Source organism: Dysidea avara, chromosome 8 (assembly GCF_963678975.1).
Source record: "Dysidea avara chromosome 8, odDysAvar1.4, whole genome shotgun sequence".
Classification (NCBI taxonomy): domain Eukaryota; kingdom Metazoa; phylum Porifera; class Demospongiae; order Dictyoceratida; family Dysideidae; genus Dysidea; species Dysidea avara.
This window is the reverse complement of record NC_089279.1, coordinates 35309652-35329254: the sequence shown is the minus strand read 5'-3', so window position 1 is coordinate 35329254 and position 19603 is coordinate 35309652. Positions and strand designations below refer to the sequence as shown.

At 36.0% G+C, this 19603-nt stretch overlaps 2 protein-coding genes across 2 annotated transcripts; one reads left to right on the top strand and one right to left on the bottom strand.

The window, feature by feature from the left end:
* Window positions 1–3729: 3729 nt before the first annotated feature.
* On the bottom strand, window positions 3730–5788 carry LOC136264243 (macrophage-expressed gene 1 protein-like). The gene has a single exon (XM_066058957.1). The coding sequence runs from the start codon at window positions 5745–5747 to the stop codon at window positions 3750–3752; it is 1998 nt and encodes a 665-aa protein (XP_065915029.1). The 5' UTR covers window positions 5748–5788; the 3' UTR covers window positions 3730–3749.
* Window positions 5789–7820: 2032 nt separating this feature from the next.
* Window positions 7821–19126, top strand: LOC136264252 (putative divalent cation/proton antiporter TMEM165). Its single transcript, XM_066058962.1, has 4 exons — window positions 7821–8060; window positions 11531–11902; window positions 17905–18069; window positions 18806–19126. Exons 1-4 carry the CDS (start codon window positions 7938–7940, stop codon window positions 18983–18985), a joined length of 840 nt encoding a protein of 279 aa, XP_065915034.1. The 5' UTR covers window positions 7821–7937; the 3' UTR covers window positions 18986–19126.
* Window positions 19127–19603: the final 477 nt, after the last annotated feature.

The following is a 19603-nucleotide window of genomic DNA, read 5'->3' as shown; positions in this document are numbered from 1 at the left end:
AAAGTCACAAAGCCGGCCTATGGCCGGATAGGCCGGCTTTGGGGTATACAAATACAAAAAGAAGTGAAATCTAATCCAAAACAGCCAGCTGTAAAAAAAGTGTGCGGCCCTCAAAAAGGCTATGGTGAAAAAAGATGTGAAATCCAAGGTGGCGGCCAAGAAATGGCTGTGATGGTAGGTTAATGGTAAAAATTTTAATAACGGCAATTTAGATGAATTTTTTGCCAAGACCAAGCGGCACAAAAATTCACCTGAATTGTTGTTATTAAAATTTTTACCATTAACCTACCATCACAGCCATTTCTTGGCCGCCACCTTGGATTTCACATCTTTTTTCACCATAGCCTTTTTGAGGGCCGCACACTTTTTTTACAGCTGGCTGTTTTGGATTAGATATAGTTAGCTAATATAGTTATTGTCTACCATATTGCATCAATATTGTCCACAGTTTTTTTTAATGATGAAGTAACTGCTATATTGAACTGACAAAGGGCACAATAAACAATATTACCAAAACAATTTAAATGATTTCAAAGTGTACAAAAACAAAGATTATAACAGTTATTGCATTATAATGGCACTGAGTCTGGTCTCTACGTGGATCAGACTGGATGAGATCAATGCTACTCTTGAAGAGTAACAAAAGCTGCCCTTCAGGATCTGGATCCAATTAAACATCTAATTGCTGACCTTAAGTGAAAAAAAAAACAAGCAGCACTATATACTCATTCCATTACAACTGTGTATTTTGAGTCCCACTTATCAGATAGCAGGGAGGCAAAATGCTTGTAAAACTGTAGCCATTCTCCTGTGCACGGTCATTGCATGGATATTTTTGTTGAGATTGTTGCTTATAGTTAATGGTACATTTTGTGACCTTTAGGGCCACTGTAAAATGTTAAATTAAACCACTGTCATTGACTAATCTTTGTAATGGCAGTTGTTTTGCACTGTTTTGCAGTTGGTGCAATGGTTTTCACTTACTGGCTTCCAGGAGTGTGTATATAGGGCAGGTTTCCAAGGCCCTATGAAATTTAGTCTGCACATTATGAACAGCGCAAATCAAACACATGTATCATTAAGTTTGGCAGCACAAAAGTAGTGTTTATGTAACATCATGCAGTAAAGTGATGTTACAGGGATAGCTATAGCTATCTGTTTACTTGGTACATTTGATGATTCACTCTTGTAGAATTGTGACCAACTATTCTGAATTAATGCTCATCGCTATTTTGTGAAATATATAGCTTTTTAGGAATAACTTACTCATCTCATGTTATATTATTATTATTATTAACACTATACAGTGACCAGCACTGAAGGTCTACAGCAACATAAATTCAAGAAAGATTTTTCAATTTGCTGTAGCTACTGACTAGGTGATATGCATATGCATGGAATGCTATATTTGAAGATAATGTGGATTGCATGTGCTCATTTCCACAGGTGAATTGATCGTGGTGGAATGGGATGCATCATTATGATTGTGGTGTGTGGGCATTTTTAAAAGATTGGCTTGTTATGCATGTCAGTGAGAGATTAATGAACTGACCCATGGCACTATACAGTGCATTGTGAATACTAGATTCAGTAATCTTATTTACTGTCAGAAGACTTGCTAATAGCTATAACCCATAACCTGATACAGTACACAGTATTAAATCTTTTCTTACCTCTCCTGCATTGCAGCATTCTAAAATCATTAATTTATTTATATATTTTATTTATTAAGACTTTACAGTACAAGTGCTGAAGGTCTGTAGGACACCTGGTCCTACAGCCTGTTTAAAGTTGTTACATAAGTGTGCTTGAAAAGGTGGAGAAAGGAGAAAAAATCCATGACTGGACCTGGACAGCCTCAAACCTGCAGCCATCTGGTTAACACTCGAACGCTTACGTAAGTTGACTGGTTCTATGCCCAGGGAAGTAACTTGTGAAATAAGATAGCAAGGTGATGTTCAGGTAGTATGGTGATGTTCAGCAGGTATAAAGCTGGTGAATTTAGTACTCAATTCTTAAAGAGCTAAAAGTGCTGCAACCCACATAGCTAACAACATTTTGCAATCATAAGTCCACAATCAATTCAAACAACATTTGCAAGGTTATAAATACAAATCTGTAGGTATTATATAGTAAGTGTCCAGGGCCTGCATGTCAAGAGTCCCATATTGGATAATATAGCAACCATTGTCACATTACATCATCCACCTAAATGCACAAAATTTTACAAGGTGTACTTCCATTGCAGACAAACACATCTACTATATTATAAATGAATAATATGCAAAGTTTAAAACTGCAATTATTCAGCGTGTGTGTATTTTGTGTTTGTAGTTTAAGGTGCTCTTATGGGCTTGATCTGCTCTACCCAATGAATTCTTTCACAAATTAATATATAGCTGAATGTTGTTTTGAAAAAGATGTTATATAGTCAATGTGGAAAGGTCAGTGGTGCTATTCCATGCAATGTGTGAATTGTAGTGGTTCCGCAACATGCCAGAGTGTACTGGACTGGACTGTTAGTTTCTTATAGCTTAAAATTTACTAGTCCAAAACATCAATCAGTAATTAGCAGCATTTAGAAGACTCTGGTGACCTCTAGAGGATTTAAAGACTCTGGTGACCTCTTTAGAGGATTGCCAAAGTATATATATATATATATGTAGCCAGGTTTAAGCATACAGGCAATATCAAAGGTTATGGCCAAGAAATGGCTGCAATTATGATGTCAGCATAACAGCATCATCATGTCAGATTATAATTTGTTTTGTTGTAGCCATGTTTTGCCGGGTTGCACCCAGAACCGACCTTACCATTAGGCTCAGTAGCTAGGCAATCTGTGTATATTGAAAGCAAACATTATGGCATTGCTGTTTCTTTACTGATCGGTTGCCACTGTCTTTGTGGAATACGAAAACCCTATATGTAAACAATGAGATAATAGGCTGTTCATGGCAAAAGGCAACAATTAGAAATGTTAAACTGCCCAAATCCATTTAATTACCATTTGCCAAAGGTAGTCAGCATTTATGCTAGAAATTAATCTAGGTACTCCTTCAGATACCTAGATGTAGCCAATAAAGAAATGTTAAAAGTTCACTTTTTAATACCAAAACAGCCAAGAAGGGATGCAATTTTATTCAAAATAAGAAGTTGTAAATCAAAGGTGGACCAGGGCTGGTCTTATTGGGCTAGGCAAAACTAAATTAAAGGTCCCCCTCAATTGGCAGAAGATATACATTTATGAAGTGTTGGATGGAAGTTATTTGTGGTGTGGTTGGCAAATACCTAGAAGTGCTTACTACAAAATACAGTACAGCTGTAGAGGGAAGTGTGAATGTAATTCTCTGCATGAGTTTTTAGCATGCAATCTGAAAGTCTGAGGGCCATTTTACTTGAAGCTCTGGGACCTTTGTTAACAAATATATACTAGTACTCATATTTCACAATTTAAAAAATAGTACACATGCACATTTGGCTTGTCTTGCAATGGCAAACATTGGTGCCTGGATTTGCATTGGTACGTATGTACCTTTCTTCATCAACAAAAACCTTAATTGAAAGCCACAAACATTTCAATTTCATGTGTGCACTCCTTTGTAATTTAGCCGCACACATATACAGAATTTGGTAGCAATAAAATTTTGTATTAGTTTTATGGGCCAGCTTCCAAAATCATATCAAGTTTTCATAAACCTATAGCTATATGCATCGACCCTGTTATCTATCTCATCAAAGTATTGTTGGATTCAATTATCATACCACATAATTAATACAGCATACTCAACAATACTGACAACACAAATAGACACAGTCTGCAAAATAAGAGCTGGTACTTTTCTCCATATTGTTGCATTGCTGAACAAGTACATCCCACACATTGACACCATAAGGATATAGCCAACTACTGCAGTGGAAATGAATATAATTGCAGTAATAGCTCTTCTATTGTGAGATGTGTTGCTGCCACCAAAGCGGTGAGAAATAGGATAGTCTGGGTAAGTGGGTGCTGCCTGGAAAGGAGGTCGCATAATAGGTGCAAGACTAGGCACATTCAGTGAGCCTGCCTTCACGCAATAGTTGATCTCACAGGATTTTTCTATGCCAGCTAAGTGTGGTGTGTAACCACCAGGACATCTGTGAGGCCAATCACTTGGCTCAAATTTGAGGAAATCTAATCCTTTGAAACCAGAAGACATCGCCAATGGATTTCCTGCATGACAGCTTTCAAATCCACCAAATGGAGTAGACAAAGCAAGGCCTAGTTCATAATCTCTACTCACGCAAATTTTTGTATCTTGTCCAAATTTTAGGGAGTAAAATTGATTGGGACATGACTTGGAATGAGTAAGTGGATTCATCATTATAGAATTATACATACCTCCAAATAGGTAGCCAGATTGATCAGGAACTTTTGCAGTAGCCACACACCAGAATAGTTTGTAGAAAACTATAGCAGCACCAATGCTCTTTTTTCCACTATACAGCAAGATAGGCTCATAGTTGGGTGGGCAGGTATGGTCACCAGTTATCGGATTTGTCTGTGTAAGGTGCCATTGTTGACATAATTTCACAGCATTCTTGTTTTGTTGATCCATACAAGTTTGATAGATACCTCCAAATGTAAAATTGGCTGCTGGGGCCTGGCACGATCCATCATCAACATTAGCACCAAAATAAAACCCCTCAAAACTAGGATTTGTGCAACCATATTGTGTGTTGTACTTGTAATACCTGGTAACAGCCTTTTCAACATATGACCCTAATTCTTGTGTCTGTGTGGGCGAGAGCTCATGTAGTGATTCTGGGGTGATGGCAAAATGAAGTAACTCTCCTTCCCTGTCAATTGCTGCTAAATTATCATCCAAATCATTGTCCCAATTGCTTATGCTGAAATTGTCTCCATATGGAGGTCCACCATATGTTCTTATATGAGAAGACATTAGCTGTGATAGGTATGACTCAGACTGTGTAGAATTTGAATCAGTAGTATGGCTGGTCTCTGTACTAAATCCAATTTTGCTCATAAAATTAGCACTAACAGAGGCTGTTAATGTTTGTTTTGTTTCCTCAATATCCTCTATAAATGTGCTTTTAATATAATCTTCTTGTGCTAGTATGGCTCCAACATGAACTACTGATGTGTAATGTGTGCCATAGTCACGAACCAGCAGTTCTGACAGATACTGAACAATTTCAGTTTCATTTTGTGCCATATAACCAGCAATGTCCAATAATCGTGATTTGAAAGTAGGGTGTAGTGCTGTGCCAGTAACTAAACGTATAGTATAAAGTTTGCGTCTTACTTGAGTTCGAGCAACAAATGATTTGTCATTGTACATGCTCGCCTTCATCTTAATGTAGTCATATGAGAACTTGCCAGCAATCCTTGAGTATGTACTTTCTTCTGTATTAATGGAGGCTGATGTTAAACTAGTGTAATTGTCCCAATAAGTAAACAATTCAGATATTGTTTCAACATCACTTTGCTGGATGGGGATGGCAAAATATCCATCAGGGAGTAGAAATTTCCTATCATTAGTTAACTGACAGTTAGTATAGTCATATTCAAATACCAAACTCATGTCCATATTGCGCAGATTGTCCCAACCAACTCCAGGCAGCACTTCCATTCTGCTCAAAGATAATTCTTCACTGCTATCAACTTCACACTGAGACATGTATGTACTGCACTTTGCTGTGTGTGATGCAGCTAATAATAGGAGAAGGGCTACCTTAGTATCCATGATAAAAGTTATTTGTAATTTCTTACAACTATAACTAGATTTGCTGACCCTTACTAATAAACGTATAATCCCTGCTATATATAGCACATTGTTGATTGTTTATTTTTGGTCATTATGTCATGTGGTGTACATGTGGTTAATAAGGAATTTTCTGCTATGAGCCCCCACGGTATGTTATGTGAACTATTACTAGCCATGAGGTTTTGACTCCTCAGCTTGGATTTATGCAATCCCTTAATTTTGATATTACACAGTCATGTAATATTTAAATATATACATGGTGATTCTTTTGTTGTTATTGAAATCAGCCCATTTTGGCTTCACAGTGTATAATTATTGGAATCTGTGCATAAAACATTTTCAGTAGACATCAAAAGTGTGCAACAAATGTATATGTATGTGTGTATGGATAATGTGCATCTATATCACATATACTGCACTTACATATGCTATGCTGATATGCATGCAAAATTGGAATTACCTTAGATTGACCTTTTGTTCATTGTACTAAACAGATTGATTAAATTCATTCTGATTTTGAGTAAAAGATTCAACTTTTAGTCCAAACTTTGGGAGTGAATAATGTTTTATGTGTCTACATGGCACATTGTCATTGTGGTTTCCATATAATTTCTTGGAATTATATAAAAGCATTGTTGTTGTGGTTTACATTATAATTTTACAATAATTCTGCATAGTTTCTGAAATATTACCCCTATACCATATATGCATTGTACTAATTATTATTATTATTATATTTGTTACCACAAAGGTTATTTTTTCCACAATGGCATGGCAGTAAAATTTGCTGACCAGTCATGTGCATGATGATGGTTGTTACTAATGTATATATATATATCTGTATGAGCCCAGAGTACCTGGAAACACTTTTCTTTCAGATCTATAATGAACGCCAACTACCATATTGATTAGGATGAAATCCCCAAGCTAGACAGTCACCATAACCTTTGGAATCATCTACATTCACATCTCAGCCAAAGTGTATAGATGTAGAATCTAAGGTCTCATCCATCGTATTTTTAGATCATCTCATGCATTAGAATTAAAAACTAGCTTTGCTTATCATTAATTTGTATCTTACTATTCTCCCTTATCTTATTACTGATATCAACACTCTTAAGAGATTTCAGTGACATGCAACCAAATATATTCTGAATGACTTTACCAATGATTATATCGACAGTGACTAATCAAACTCAAACTTTTACCGCTTATGTATCAATATGAGATCACTGACATGCTATTATTCATCAAATCCTTGAAAAATCCAACTGTCAGTTTCAACATTAACAATTACATTATCTTTTTCTCTGCATGGAAATACCCAACTTTTAAAACTAGGAACTGAACTGAAACACATGCTATCTTTGAACAATGCCACAAGACATTCTTATTTCCGTCAGTACAATTCCTCACCTATGGAATACCCTACCAATTATCAATCTCAATTGGACACCATCATTGAAATCATTCATGCTCAATCATTTTCTCATCTACTTTGATCCTAATAATTCATGCAGTCTACATTTCTGTGCCCGTGTTTAAAGTGCCATTCCCATCTCCTCACAACTTTGATAACATAAGTAGAAACTTTTAAGTTACGTATAAGTATAGATATAGCTAGTTGTAATTAATTTTAAATGTATGTGTAGCTATAAGTACTGTAATTGCGCCGGAGAGAATCCTGCATGGATCCCAGGCTGTGTGGCTCCTCAGGCACTTTGACCCTCAGGCACTTGCCTGGACTGCAGGCTGTCTACATGTGGATCAAGTCACCACCTGGTCTGGGAGCTTTTTCTGCATTCAACATAGTTTTCAGGTTCAGGTGGTTGATTCCCTGTGCCACAGGCTAACTTGTTGCCTCCTTGCAGGTCCCTAGATGGATAGTTAAACAATATAGTTGTAATTACTGTATGCGTACCCAGACTTGCTGAATTAAAAATAAAATATACAGTATACGTAGCTAAGCCTATAACACGTGACCATAGCATGCATCTTATCGTGCATGCATCATGACATGCATGCATAATAATACATCATATGATATAGACAATTAGCAACGACGTATCTCCCTTGGCTTTTGGCTATAACTATATAGTCACTGTTTGCATTTTACAGTATACGTAGCTATACCCAAAACTTTCAAAAAAGAACTTCGCATCAGTGGAAATGGATAAGACAGTCTACTTCATCATAATAAGTATTATTTTTATTGGTCAATGCGTGACGGTCATTTTGAGCCAGGACGATGCTCACATAAACACGAGCATTAATCAACTATCAATCGAAAAGGTGAGAAAGTATCATCTATAGCTAGTTATAGTTATAGCATCGATACAAAAAACGCTGCAGTGCTACGGCAGAGTGAGCTAGTCGTCAACACTGTACCAATGCCGCATGCCATGCATGTAACTAACGCGCACATTTAAAGTATAGGGTGGCCTAACTTGGACTGGTCTACTACAATCGTGCATGAGATAGATAGCTATTTTTAGCGGTTTGATTTTTATATTAAAGGTGTGTCTAGCTATCTCTTCCTGTGCTCCAGAGCAAGAAACATTTTGTCTGTCGCCAAAAAGCTGCACAGATCGTGCTGCCACCGGAAACTGACCAATAAAATCAAACCACCAATACTTTGAGTTGATGATAGACTACTTGAACAATGTTGAGAGTGAATATCGTGGCATACGAAGAACCCTACGAACTGCTGGAACGAAAACTCACGTGATTTTAAGACATTTGTATCCTTTTCTACCAGAAGAAAGTGACAAACTTGGCTGCCACGCTGGTGTTATTCAAGTTACACTTAGCCTAACACATGACAATAGTTAGGTAGTTGATTGGAGGATATCGATTTTTCGCGTTGCGGACCCTAACTAAGCTATAGTAGGGGGAAATTTTTTTGAGGTTAAGCAATGTTATAGCTACCTATAAGTTAAACTTTTCGCAGATTTCAAACATTCCCAAGATTAAACTGTATGGAGGTCCAAATATTTCAAGCATATAAAATTTTCGCTGGTAGCTATAGTTAACCAACCCCCAAAACCGCGAAATCGGCAAAAATTTCCCCCCTCGAAATATTTAGCTAGGCTCAGTATACGTATATATACGGTACTGTTTTTCTACACTTTCGCTGGATTCCTATACTTCATTTTTAAATTAATAATTTTTTCAATGTACTCGTTCTTCTTTAACTTTCATTTATTTATTTATTTATTTAATATTGCTAGCAAGATCACATAATTAAAATAGCTTTGTACTAAGGCCCCTATTTGGTGATTATTAGTTTCTCATCCAGCCTTTCTAATTATTATGATGCGGGCGGGAGGGTATTACCATTATGCCATTATTTTAATTAACACACTGATGTACAGACCTTGTCCAAATTGTCTTTCTTTCTTACTACAAACATTTCCTTCACTACTTTTCGTGATCGCCAACTGTTTTTCGACAGTCAACTGAAAGCCTGCTTTGATGAAGTCGATAAAACACGATTGCAACTGGCACTACAGCAATTTGCTAAGGAAACAACAGTTCTCCTGGCGATATTTAGCGCATTGTAGCGTTTATTTATTTATTTATTTATTTATTTATTTATTTGTACTGCATGAGCAGTCAGCCCTGCTGGTATGCTCAGGAAAAAAAAAACAACAACAACAAAAAACAGTTCTAACTTAACATACAGTAAACCAATTGTTCAACTAATTACAAGCTAGTACTAGTGTGGTAATATGATTGTAAAAGTGATGTGAACGAATCTGGATCAGACGTTTCAATAATGTTAACAGGCAAGGTGTTCCATTCTTTAACAGTTCTTGAGAAGTAGCTGCTCTGATATGATCTGGTGGATGATGATGGAATTATGAGATGCAATGGATGGTATGATCTAGTTTCTCTCGTTGATGGTAAGTAATATGATGGTATGCAGATGGCAAGCTGGTGATGGAGTGCCTTGTGCAGGACTTGTAATCTAGATATCTTGCGACGAGTCTCAAGAGATGGCAGGGATAATTCGTTTAACATTGCTGAAACTGAGCTAAATCTACTATAGTCATTATAAATCCATCTGGCTGCACGACGTTGTACCTTCTCTAATTGCTGAATTTGTGAATTGTAGTATGGATCCCACACAGCTGATGCATATTCCATTTGTGGCCTCACCATTGTGATGTATGCAGATTTCTTAACTCTTTGTGAGCAACTACTAAGATTACGTTCATCAACAAACAATTATAACAGTTTGGTATCACGTGTTCTCCTGAGCATGCACAGAGTAAATAATGGCTTACCATGCGGTAGCTTAAGAAGGATGTGGGCGGTGGATGAGAAACTAATAATCACCAAATAGGGGCCTAAAATAGAAATGGTGTGGTGGTGTTGAGGTTTAGATGGCGATAAGTGCGAACTGCTAACTCCATCTTTTTTACTTCTCCCTTCTGTTTGTTGAGACCATGGGTGCTTGGGGATTTTGTGCATACATCAGTGTTCGTTGGTGCGGCGGATAAGTTCCTGAGTCATGGAACAGTCTGGAGATAATAGGGCCACTCATTTTTTGCCGGATACGGAAGGTTGCTATTGATGTTCGACATGGTGAATGCTGCATCAGGAGTGGGGACAATTCCATGCATCAGTCATAACAGGATTGGGCAGAGTTTGCTTCCGAGTCTACCCACAGTTTGAGCAAGACATGCAAAGACACTCTTCTTTTTTCTTTTATTTATTGAAATGCTGTAAAATAGATGGTGCTTGTATTAACCTTGAAAATTTTAAATAGCAGCATTACTAAAACTGCCACTACAATAATATTATCTCATCCACTGTTTGTGTCATGCCTCACCAATGCAATCATAGCTATATAGTCTGAGCCATGTCAACTACATTAACTCATTATCTTGTTAGAGTTACCTAATCTGTGACTCCATGCATTCATCAGTTTTTCAGTATTTTTTCATAATTTAGTGTAGATTTGAGTATATTATGGTAGATGAATAGAGAAAAACACCAGCATATAATTCAATAAGTCAGGCATGGCTAATGCTATAACATAGTATAAATAAGCACGGTATACCTCACTGTAAACCATATGTAATATCATGTATGTGTGCCCATATAATACACTTGAGTATATCATATATCATTGCCTGCATGCATGCATTGAATGTTAAATGACTCAGTATATGTGACCGGATTTGCGAAAAGGTACCTTTTCCACACATTTGACATACCAACAAACAAAATGATGTAACACTTGACTCCTTACACTGATTAACTTGCTGTTAGTATCAAATTGTAGCCAGATACTGTAGCCACATTCAGTGAAAATTGCAAGCATGTATATGCCATGATCAAAATGTTATGAAGCTTTAAAGTTCAAAAATGGGTCAAATTTTGTGTGTGAAAAAAGGTACCTTTTCGCAAATCCGGTCACATATAGTTTAAGCAAAGTGTCTATCCAATTTTTGACATGAGTCTGAGGTAAAAACACAGGAACAAGTGTCAATAACTATGATATTCTATGAATATAACTATGTGATAAAACTGCATGACTTTTATCCCACTAAGAATTCAGTCTTGCGCAAATTAAATGGCTTCTTATAATATTTGTTCATTATCAACTACAGGCAATAGCTATACTGTGCAGTTTCTGTACTGAGACACTTAAAGTAGGTATAACGCTTCTTAGTTAAATTTTTCTGTATGTACTGTAACGTCATATTGTAATGTTATAAAACTCTGTGGTCAACAATCTGCTATACCCATAGAAAAATGAAGAAAACGGAGATGTTCTGATACAGAGCTTTGGATTTGTCCATGCATTTGTGGCTTCCTTATCAGTCATAATTGTAACAGAGCTGGGTGATAAGACCTTCTTCATTGCTGTAGTTCTTGCCATGCAGCATTCACGATGTTTAGTATTCTCAGGTGCACTCTCTGCACTAGGATTTATGACAGTTTTATCAGTGTTCTTGGGATTTGCTACTGTGATCATACCAAAAACTTTAACGTATTGTGCTGGTACAATTTTATTAGCAATACTTGGTATTAAAATGCTTTATGATGGCTATAAGATGAGTCCTGATGAAGGAAAAGAGGAAATGGAAGCTACTCGTGAAGAGATAAACAAGGCAAATGAGGTACAAACAATAAGCTAATTGTATACATGTTTATTAGCTATACATGACTATATAATATTCGAGGTATTATTAGCTACTGTACAGAAATTATTGAGATTAGGCCACATGAACTTATTACTTTTTCATCTTAAATAGTAATGTGGGAGGATGGATTCATTATGTATTATATAGATGGCTGAATTTTAGTAGTTCACACATTTATAATTAGTCTGCTAGCTAGCTAAATACTAACTCAGAAGGTTGCTTAATGGCTGCATTCCATATCATTGATGTGGTGACATGGGTGAGGATAAGAAACTAAAAGGCTATATAATGAATGCATACGCTTGATTATGACTGAAATGAGTTGGGAAGCTAGAAACATTGTTCACAAAAAAGAATCTGTAGTTTGAGGTGTTCGTCCTGTCACACATACATAAATAGAGCACAGTTTTAGACTACTCGCTCATGTACGTGTACGGGTAAAGTCACACTAGACCGATATTGGAAATCCAATATTTCTAGGGACCCGCCGATTATGATCATAATTTTACCTATTATGCTATGCTGCACTGCTCAAAAATTTACCTATTATGCTTAAATTTATGCTCAATACTTACCCATTATGCTCAAATTATGCCCAATTATTTACGCCTCAGTTCTCATGCTCTGCTAATAATTTCCAATTTATGGATAAATAATAAGTGGCTGCAGCACAAACTTACTTGTCAAAGTGCATATCACAGAAAAGATCGATATACTCTAATAGAACATTCAGCTATGAGATTGTTCTATTAGAGTTACTGACTGTTCTATAGAGTATATCGAACTTTCTGCGATAGCTATTTTGATAAGCAAGAATTCGTACTATTACACAAATATTCTACCTATTATGCTGGCATTATGCTCAATGCTTTCAGACACCTATTATGCTCAAAATTATGCCAACATAATCGGCTGGTCTCTAAATATTTCTATACATACAACAGGGGTAACATGACTCAACTTACATATATAAATCTGATGAATTTCGTTTCTTAGACCCCTATTCCAATAACGTGCAAGAAAACTGGAAGCAGGCCATTAATAATGCCATAACTAAAAACAATGTCTAGACCTGCCAAAGAATTATCATGGGTAACTCATTATATCAAGAAACAGATGAAACAGTATACAAAACATTTTGAAAATAGTGGTGTAAACTATGTATAAGAAATTGATGTCAAAATTATTTGTAAAGATACTCACAGAATAGCACCACTCAAAGTAGAAAATATTCACTTGACGTGTACCATTCTGAAGATCGGGCTGAGATCCTCAACAAACAACTTCAATCTGTTTTTACTAAAGAAAATCTATCTAATGCTCCTGAAAGGTCTGCACTTCCAATAATACCATTGCTCAATGTTCCAACCTCAGTTGATTGAGTTAGAGTCATCCAAATCGTGCGGACCTGATAACATATCAGCTCTAGCTTATTCTCAAGCACTGTTGTGATCCAATTTTAAAAAATATTATTTACTCAATCTTTTAACTTAGGAAAAGACTGGCTAACATCCAATGTCGCACCAACATTCAAAAAAGGGGATACATACATAATCCAACACAAAATATTGATTCCCTAGACTTGGAAATGCCGCATTGTGTTTGACCTTTGTAATCTGACAGAGAATAATAGCAGCATTAAAAACAATTGCAGAAAATATTTTTTAAGCAACCAAAGCATTTTATTGGTTAACAATAATAGAAAAAAGCTGTAATACTTGCAAATTTTAAAATCAATTCATGATGTTGTAAACTGTTAGAACACATCCTCTATCACTGCAAATAATGGGACAGTTATTAGTGACAAACAATGCAGTTTTAGATCCAATCATTCATGCGAGACCCAGTTACTTAATGTTGAAATTCAACTAATACTGGGTTGTCATGCATGCACCTTTCAGTTGACCTATAACATTTACTGACTTTCACAAAGCATTTGATACTATACCACACCAGCATTTGCTGAGAACTATGGAATTCAAGGTAATGTCTACAACTGGATATTCAGCTGGTTTACCAAGAGATTACAACCAGTTGTCATCAAGGGTCACAGTTTAACTTGCCTTCATGCTGATTCAGGTGTTCCTAGCCCCACTAATGTTTTTATTTTTCACCCAGCAATTACAATACTACTAATATTTCTGCATTATTAGAAGACAACTGTGTACTATACAGCGTCATTCATAAACAGGATTGTCATCATGTACAGCAGCATTTAAATCACATTATTCAATTGACTAAACAATGGCTGATGAGCCTAAACATCAACAAACGTGTCGTACTTATCTACCTGCTCAAGATCTATCTCACCACCTGAGTTCCAGTATTACATTGACAATCAGTACTCATACAGCGATACAAATCAACATCTACAGCTATATCTTAATTGGAGTCCTACATATTCCATTCATAAATTAATGTCATTCTCTCCATACATTAATAACATTGCTATACGTATATAGTGCAATAAAGTTGCTAAACTTTATGCGATATAATCTAAACAAATTAAATAAGATGAATTGGTAAAATCTGCTGCTTAGTGGTCAGCATAACATATTTGGAGGCATATGAATGTATATAAACTGAATAAACTGGAAATACTGTATCAGCAACTAGAACTAATCATTATCATAACAACCACTGTTATTACCATTACCTTATCATTACCTTTCATGATTGGAACTCATTACCTATTTGTACTATCAAAGCTAATATTCTTTAATTACTTTTCAAGTCAAATATATGTAGCTTACTGCAGGTTTGTTTATATGTGTAAGATATGTACTGTGTAGCTAATACCGTTGATTTTATACTCTATAGGCAAGGAAGGATCAGGCTTCAGGAGCATATATACATGCAAAATTATACCCTGCCTTGTCACAGGGTTGTGCTTAATAGAAACCCAAAGATGACTTAAGATTAGGTACTGGGCAGTCAGCTCAGTTGGTTTTCCCAGGGAGTGAAAACCCCAAATGGTACAATCATATATGCATACAATTTCTAGCTAATTACTATAATTATGGTTATAAGTAAGTAAGTTTCTTGAACAGCCTATGAAAATGCCGATGATGATATGTCATGAAATATCATGTAGTTTTCATGGACACTGCCTACAGGTACCTATGAAAATTTAGCAATTCATGGGCATGTTATATCTTATACCATGAATGCATTAAATAATTTTCATGGGACGTTATTTCACTTCATGAATAAGCCATAGCTAATAATATTATACTGTAGGTATTTCATGAGATAGCACATACATGGACTATAGCTATATATATATATATACTTAAAGAAAAAATATCTGCAACACAGGTAATTTTTACCACCACAAGTGCCTTATTATTCCCTAAATCTGTTTGTGTAACATTGACCATGTGTATTTCAGAGAAATCATTTGCTTACCAGTGGAGCTATAGCTATGTGCAGATGGGTTTCCTGGAATCATTTATACATCGACCTCAGAGTTTTGGGAAAATTTTGTATTTTATTATTATTACTGGGCAGGCAGTGTTTGTCATTTGTAAATAGTTAATTGTACATTATGTTCTTCCCTTGTAAATTCCCCCCTCCTCCTTGTAATTTTCTTCCCCCTGGACATAATCAGTATTAGTTAGCTACAAATGTTAGCTAGAAATAATTTCTTATCAGCCATTTAATTAATGAGGTTGATAATGAGTTCAATAGTTCTTGGGAAGTAGCTGTTTCAATATTGCTGTGGTGTTTGTGCTTGGGTGGATAAAATGAAGTGGATAAAATGAAGTGGATGGTGGTGGCGAGTGTGTCTAAAAAATGTTGTGGTATATTTACTACACTAGCAATTTCATGAAAGAAGGACAATCTAGCAATTTTACGGTGTTCTCTTAGAGTGACCCAATTTAGAGATTCTATCATAGTAGTTACACTACTATATGTGCTATAGTTGTTACATACCCATCTTGCACTTCTCCTCTGTATTTTTTCCAATGAGTTGATATGTACTTGCTGGTAAGGGTCCCAAACAGCAGATGCGTATTCTAAAATAGGACAAACAATTGTAAAATATGTTCTTTGACTTTTTGAGAACAACTTGATAAATTTTGCTTTAAAAAATTTAGTACCCTGGAAGCTTTAGTAACAGTGTTATTTACATGAAAATCCCATGACATATGTTGTGTAAGATGATCCGTAGGTAAGTGTGTTCAGCTTTTATGTCTAATACATGCCCATTAAGTGAATAGTTAAAAGAGATGATAGATAGTGACTTGCTACATTTCATGACCACATATTTATTAACGTTGAAAGACATTTGCCAGATTTCAGCCCATCGAGATAAACAGTCTAGATCTGATGGTAGTTGTTGTGCATCAGTTTCTGTGCTAATTATTCTGTATAGTAAACAGTCGTCAGCAAAGAGACATAATACTTGTTCTGAAATGTCATTAATATAAATAAGAAACATCAATGGTCCTAAAACTGTTCCCTGTGGGACACCCGACAAGACAGAAGCAGATAGAGAACACTCACCATCCTTCTGGCAGTTTTATGTCTGACATCTATCAGCATGGGCGTACATGAGCAGAAAGTTCTGACCCTTTTCAGATGATAGCTATAGCCTAGTGACACTACGTGAAGCTCAATGCACCAGAGTAATTAACTGATTTGTGCATGCAGTGATGCAATACTGGGAGCATCCAGACAAACTATAATTAGCTTGCCAGTGCAGAGGCATTCTACATTCACCATCTCAGTCTGAGGGTCACAGTGCCGGATGCAGTTTGACCTATCCTGACAGCATAACTATTAAGATTGAGCCAGTAGCTAGCCAAAGGGTAGCTAGTCAATACCAAGTCTTAATAATTATTGTAGAGCCATTTGGTGACCGTGATCTTATTATTATTATTCATGATAATGATGACATCATAATTTGACAATTACATGTACAATAATTATAAGGGGTCAGGAGTCTAACCAAGTTACTAGAAAAGTAATAATAACTGGAGCCCTGGCAAGACAAAAAGAAAAATTAAATTGTAGTTACTTATAAAACTAAATAATTATATCACATAGCTAAAGCTGACCTCTCTATAGGGAGACTTTTGTAAAGTATATAGTTGAACTCTCTACTGGGTGACTTGTTGTAATGTAGCTGAACTCTCTGCTGAGTGACTTGTAATGTAGGTAATCTCTCCTACAGGATGAGTTGTACTCTCTATACAGGGTGACCTATTTGTACTTAAACTCTCCAGGGTGATTTGCATAATTTGAAAGTAGCTGAACTCTCTTCAGAGTAGCTTAAAATGTATATGTATAGTTGAACTCTTTATAGGGTGACGTGATATGTAGCTAAACTCTCTACAGGGTGACTTGTTTGTAACTGAGCTCTCTGCAGGATGATTTGCTACACAGCTGAACTCTATACATTGTGACACCTCTAATTGAATTTGTAGATGACTGTGACTGCTCTATTGTGGAGTGTTTTGATCACACACTTGCTGCAGGTAGTTGGTTTTCGCATTATAACTAAACCCAGATTGTCTATTCCACTGACAGGCCTTCCTATGATGAGTAATCTACTTACATTTAATTTTCAGCTCATCCCTTTTAGCAGCTTATTTATGAACTAGGTAGCATGCCCAATACACATGTGCACAGTTGGCATTTTTGTTATATGTATCTCAATAGCCTTTATCTCAATTCTTCTCAAACCACCAAAAGGCACTCCTACAATGGAAAATCTACCTACAAACTAATTTTTCAGAGCTGGTCACTGTAAAGTGCTATAACCCTACTCCTTGAAGCAGTTTACCCTGTAGCTGTGCCAAATAATCTACATAACTCAGCTACAAACGTAACTACATAGTTACCCCAACTCCATAATGTATAGAAGTATAATGGTAGGTTTTGTGATACAAAAATATAGTTCATGTAGCAGTCACTATAGAACATTTTGTACTACTTTTATTGAACAATTAATGTAGAGGTAAATTTTATAGGACGATGTAGAGAAGGGTGTAGTGAACTCTACTCCACCAATCAGGAGAAGAATATGGCTCCTCCGACAACTACCTGCAGTTGTTTTGCAAGCTTTCACTTTAACATTCCTGGCTGAGTGGGGAGATCGGTCTCAATTTGCTACTATCATACTAGCAGCTCGTGAAGTATGTTATTTTAACTTATTTGATCATATGCAGGTGGGGGGAGGGGGAGTTACTATACATTTGAACACATATAATATGTTAGGACACAACATGCAATGCACCATTTTTACTTTTGATATTAATGTGATATACAGCATATTAAAAATCATGCAGCAGTACAAGTCTGCAGGGGTACATCTGCTAAATACTTTGCACTAGTATATATCCATGCAAGAAAAAAGTAGTAGTGATCTAGCAGTCATGCTGTTAAAACTATATAGTAGCACCTAGAGGTGCTACCATAGCTCTTAAAGTAAGAGGTCTAGAGATGCTGTAGCCTTGTTAACTAAAATGATGTTAAATTTTATTAGAATGTGCACTGCATAAACTGAATGAAAGTAATGTGCACTGAAAGTACTGATGCTGTATTGCATAAAATAACTATACTTTAAAGTTCTTCTCCTGTATACACTGCGGAACAGTACCTTCAGCACAAGGTTACTTTTAGCAAGAAGAAAGTCATTGTATAAATGTTGTTACTACTTTGCAGTTGGTTGTTGCAACTAAACCAAAACAGCTATTCCTTTAACCCTTTTGTGTGACATTAGTTTAGCTTCAGGGGGAAATATTTAGCCTATCAGATCTCTCACTTTTGCTAGCCCCACCTTTCTAAAATTCTGCATGGTTCCCCCTGAGCACTGTGAGCAGTGTATATAACCTCATGCATCTTATACTCTTACATGTTATACCTTTATAGGATCCTTATGGAGTTACAATTGGTGGTACAATTGGACATGCTCTGTGTACGGCATTAGCAGTAATTGGTGGACAGTTGATTGCTCAGAAGATATCAGTAAAGAATGTCACTTTATTAGGAGGACTAGTGTTCTTATTGTTTTCATTCACAGCACTATTGCATAGTCCTGATAGTGAATAGTGTATAGCTATTCAGGATAAATTTTGTAATGCACAAATTAAAATTGTTCCTTTGCAGACTCTAATGCTTGATACATATAATACTTGTACATATGATGTGTATTCTGTGCATAAACAACTTGATCTTTATAAAGGGCATGCTAGTCCGTAATACAGAAGTAACTGCATGATCTAAAGCTGTAAGCCTGTGACCAAAAACTTGCCAAGAGTGCATGGTAGTAGAGTGCATGGTATAGCATAAAATTGAGTATTTTATGCACTTTGTGATACAACTACGAAAATTTCTACACTCCTTATGGCATTTTTTTTGATATAGTACCACTGCAGATTTGACCTTTGGTGAAACTACTTTTTGTTTGAAGCAAAAGGCAAATTTCATTTTATCTGCCCTGATTATACCAATAGGTTAATAACTTTATAGAATCCTATATAAAATTAATTCATTCAGAAACCATACATGTTTAAAGATGCCTCAGCAGGAATAAAAAGACAAAAATGATGAATTTTCAATGTAGAATGGTTATAGAGTTCACCAAAGGTCAAATCTGCAATGGCATTATAAATGTCATAGGAGTGCAATTTACATGGAAAGTTTCGTTTTGTATCACAAATATAAACT

Bases quoted from the DNA above. Each gene is read 5' to 3' on its own strand.
- LOC136264243 (XM_066058957.1), bottom strand. From the start codon at position 5,747: ATGGATACTAAGGTAGCCCTTCTCCTATTATTAGCTGCATCACACACA.
- LOC136264252 (XM_066058962.1), top strand. From the start codon at position 7,938: ATGGATAAGACAGTCTACTTCATCATAATAAGTATTATTTTTATTGGT. The intron at 8,061-11,530 runs GTGAGAAAGTAT...CTATACCCATAG, and splicing joins ATCAACTATCAATCGAAAAG to AAAAATGAAGAAAACGGAGA. The intron at 18,070-18,805 runs GTATGTTATTTT...ATACCTTTATAG, and splicing joins TCATACTAGCAGCTCGTGAA to GATCCTTATGGAGTTACAAT.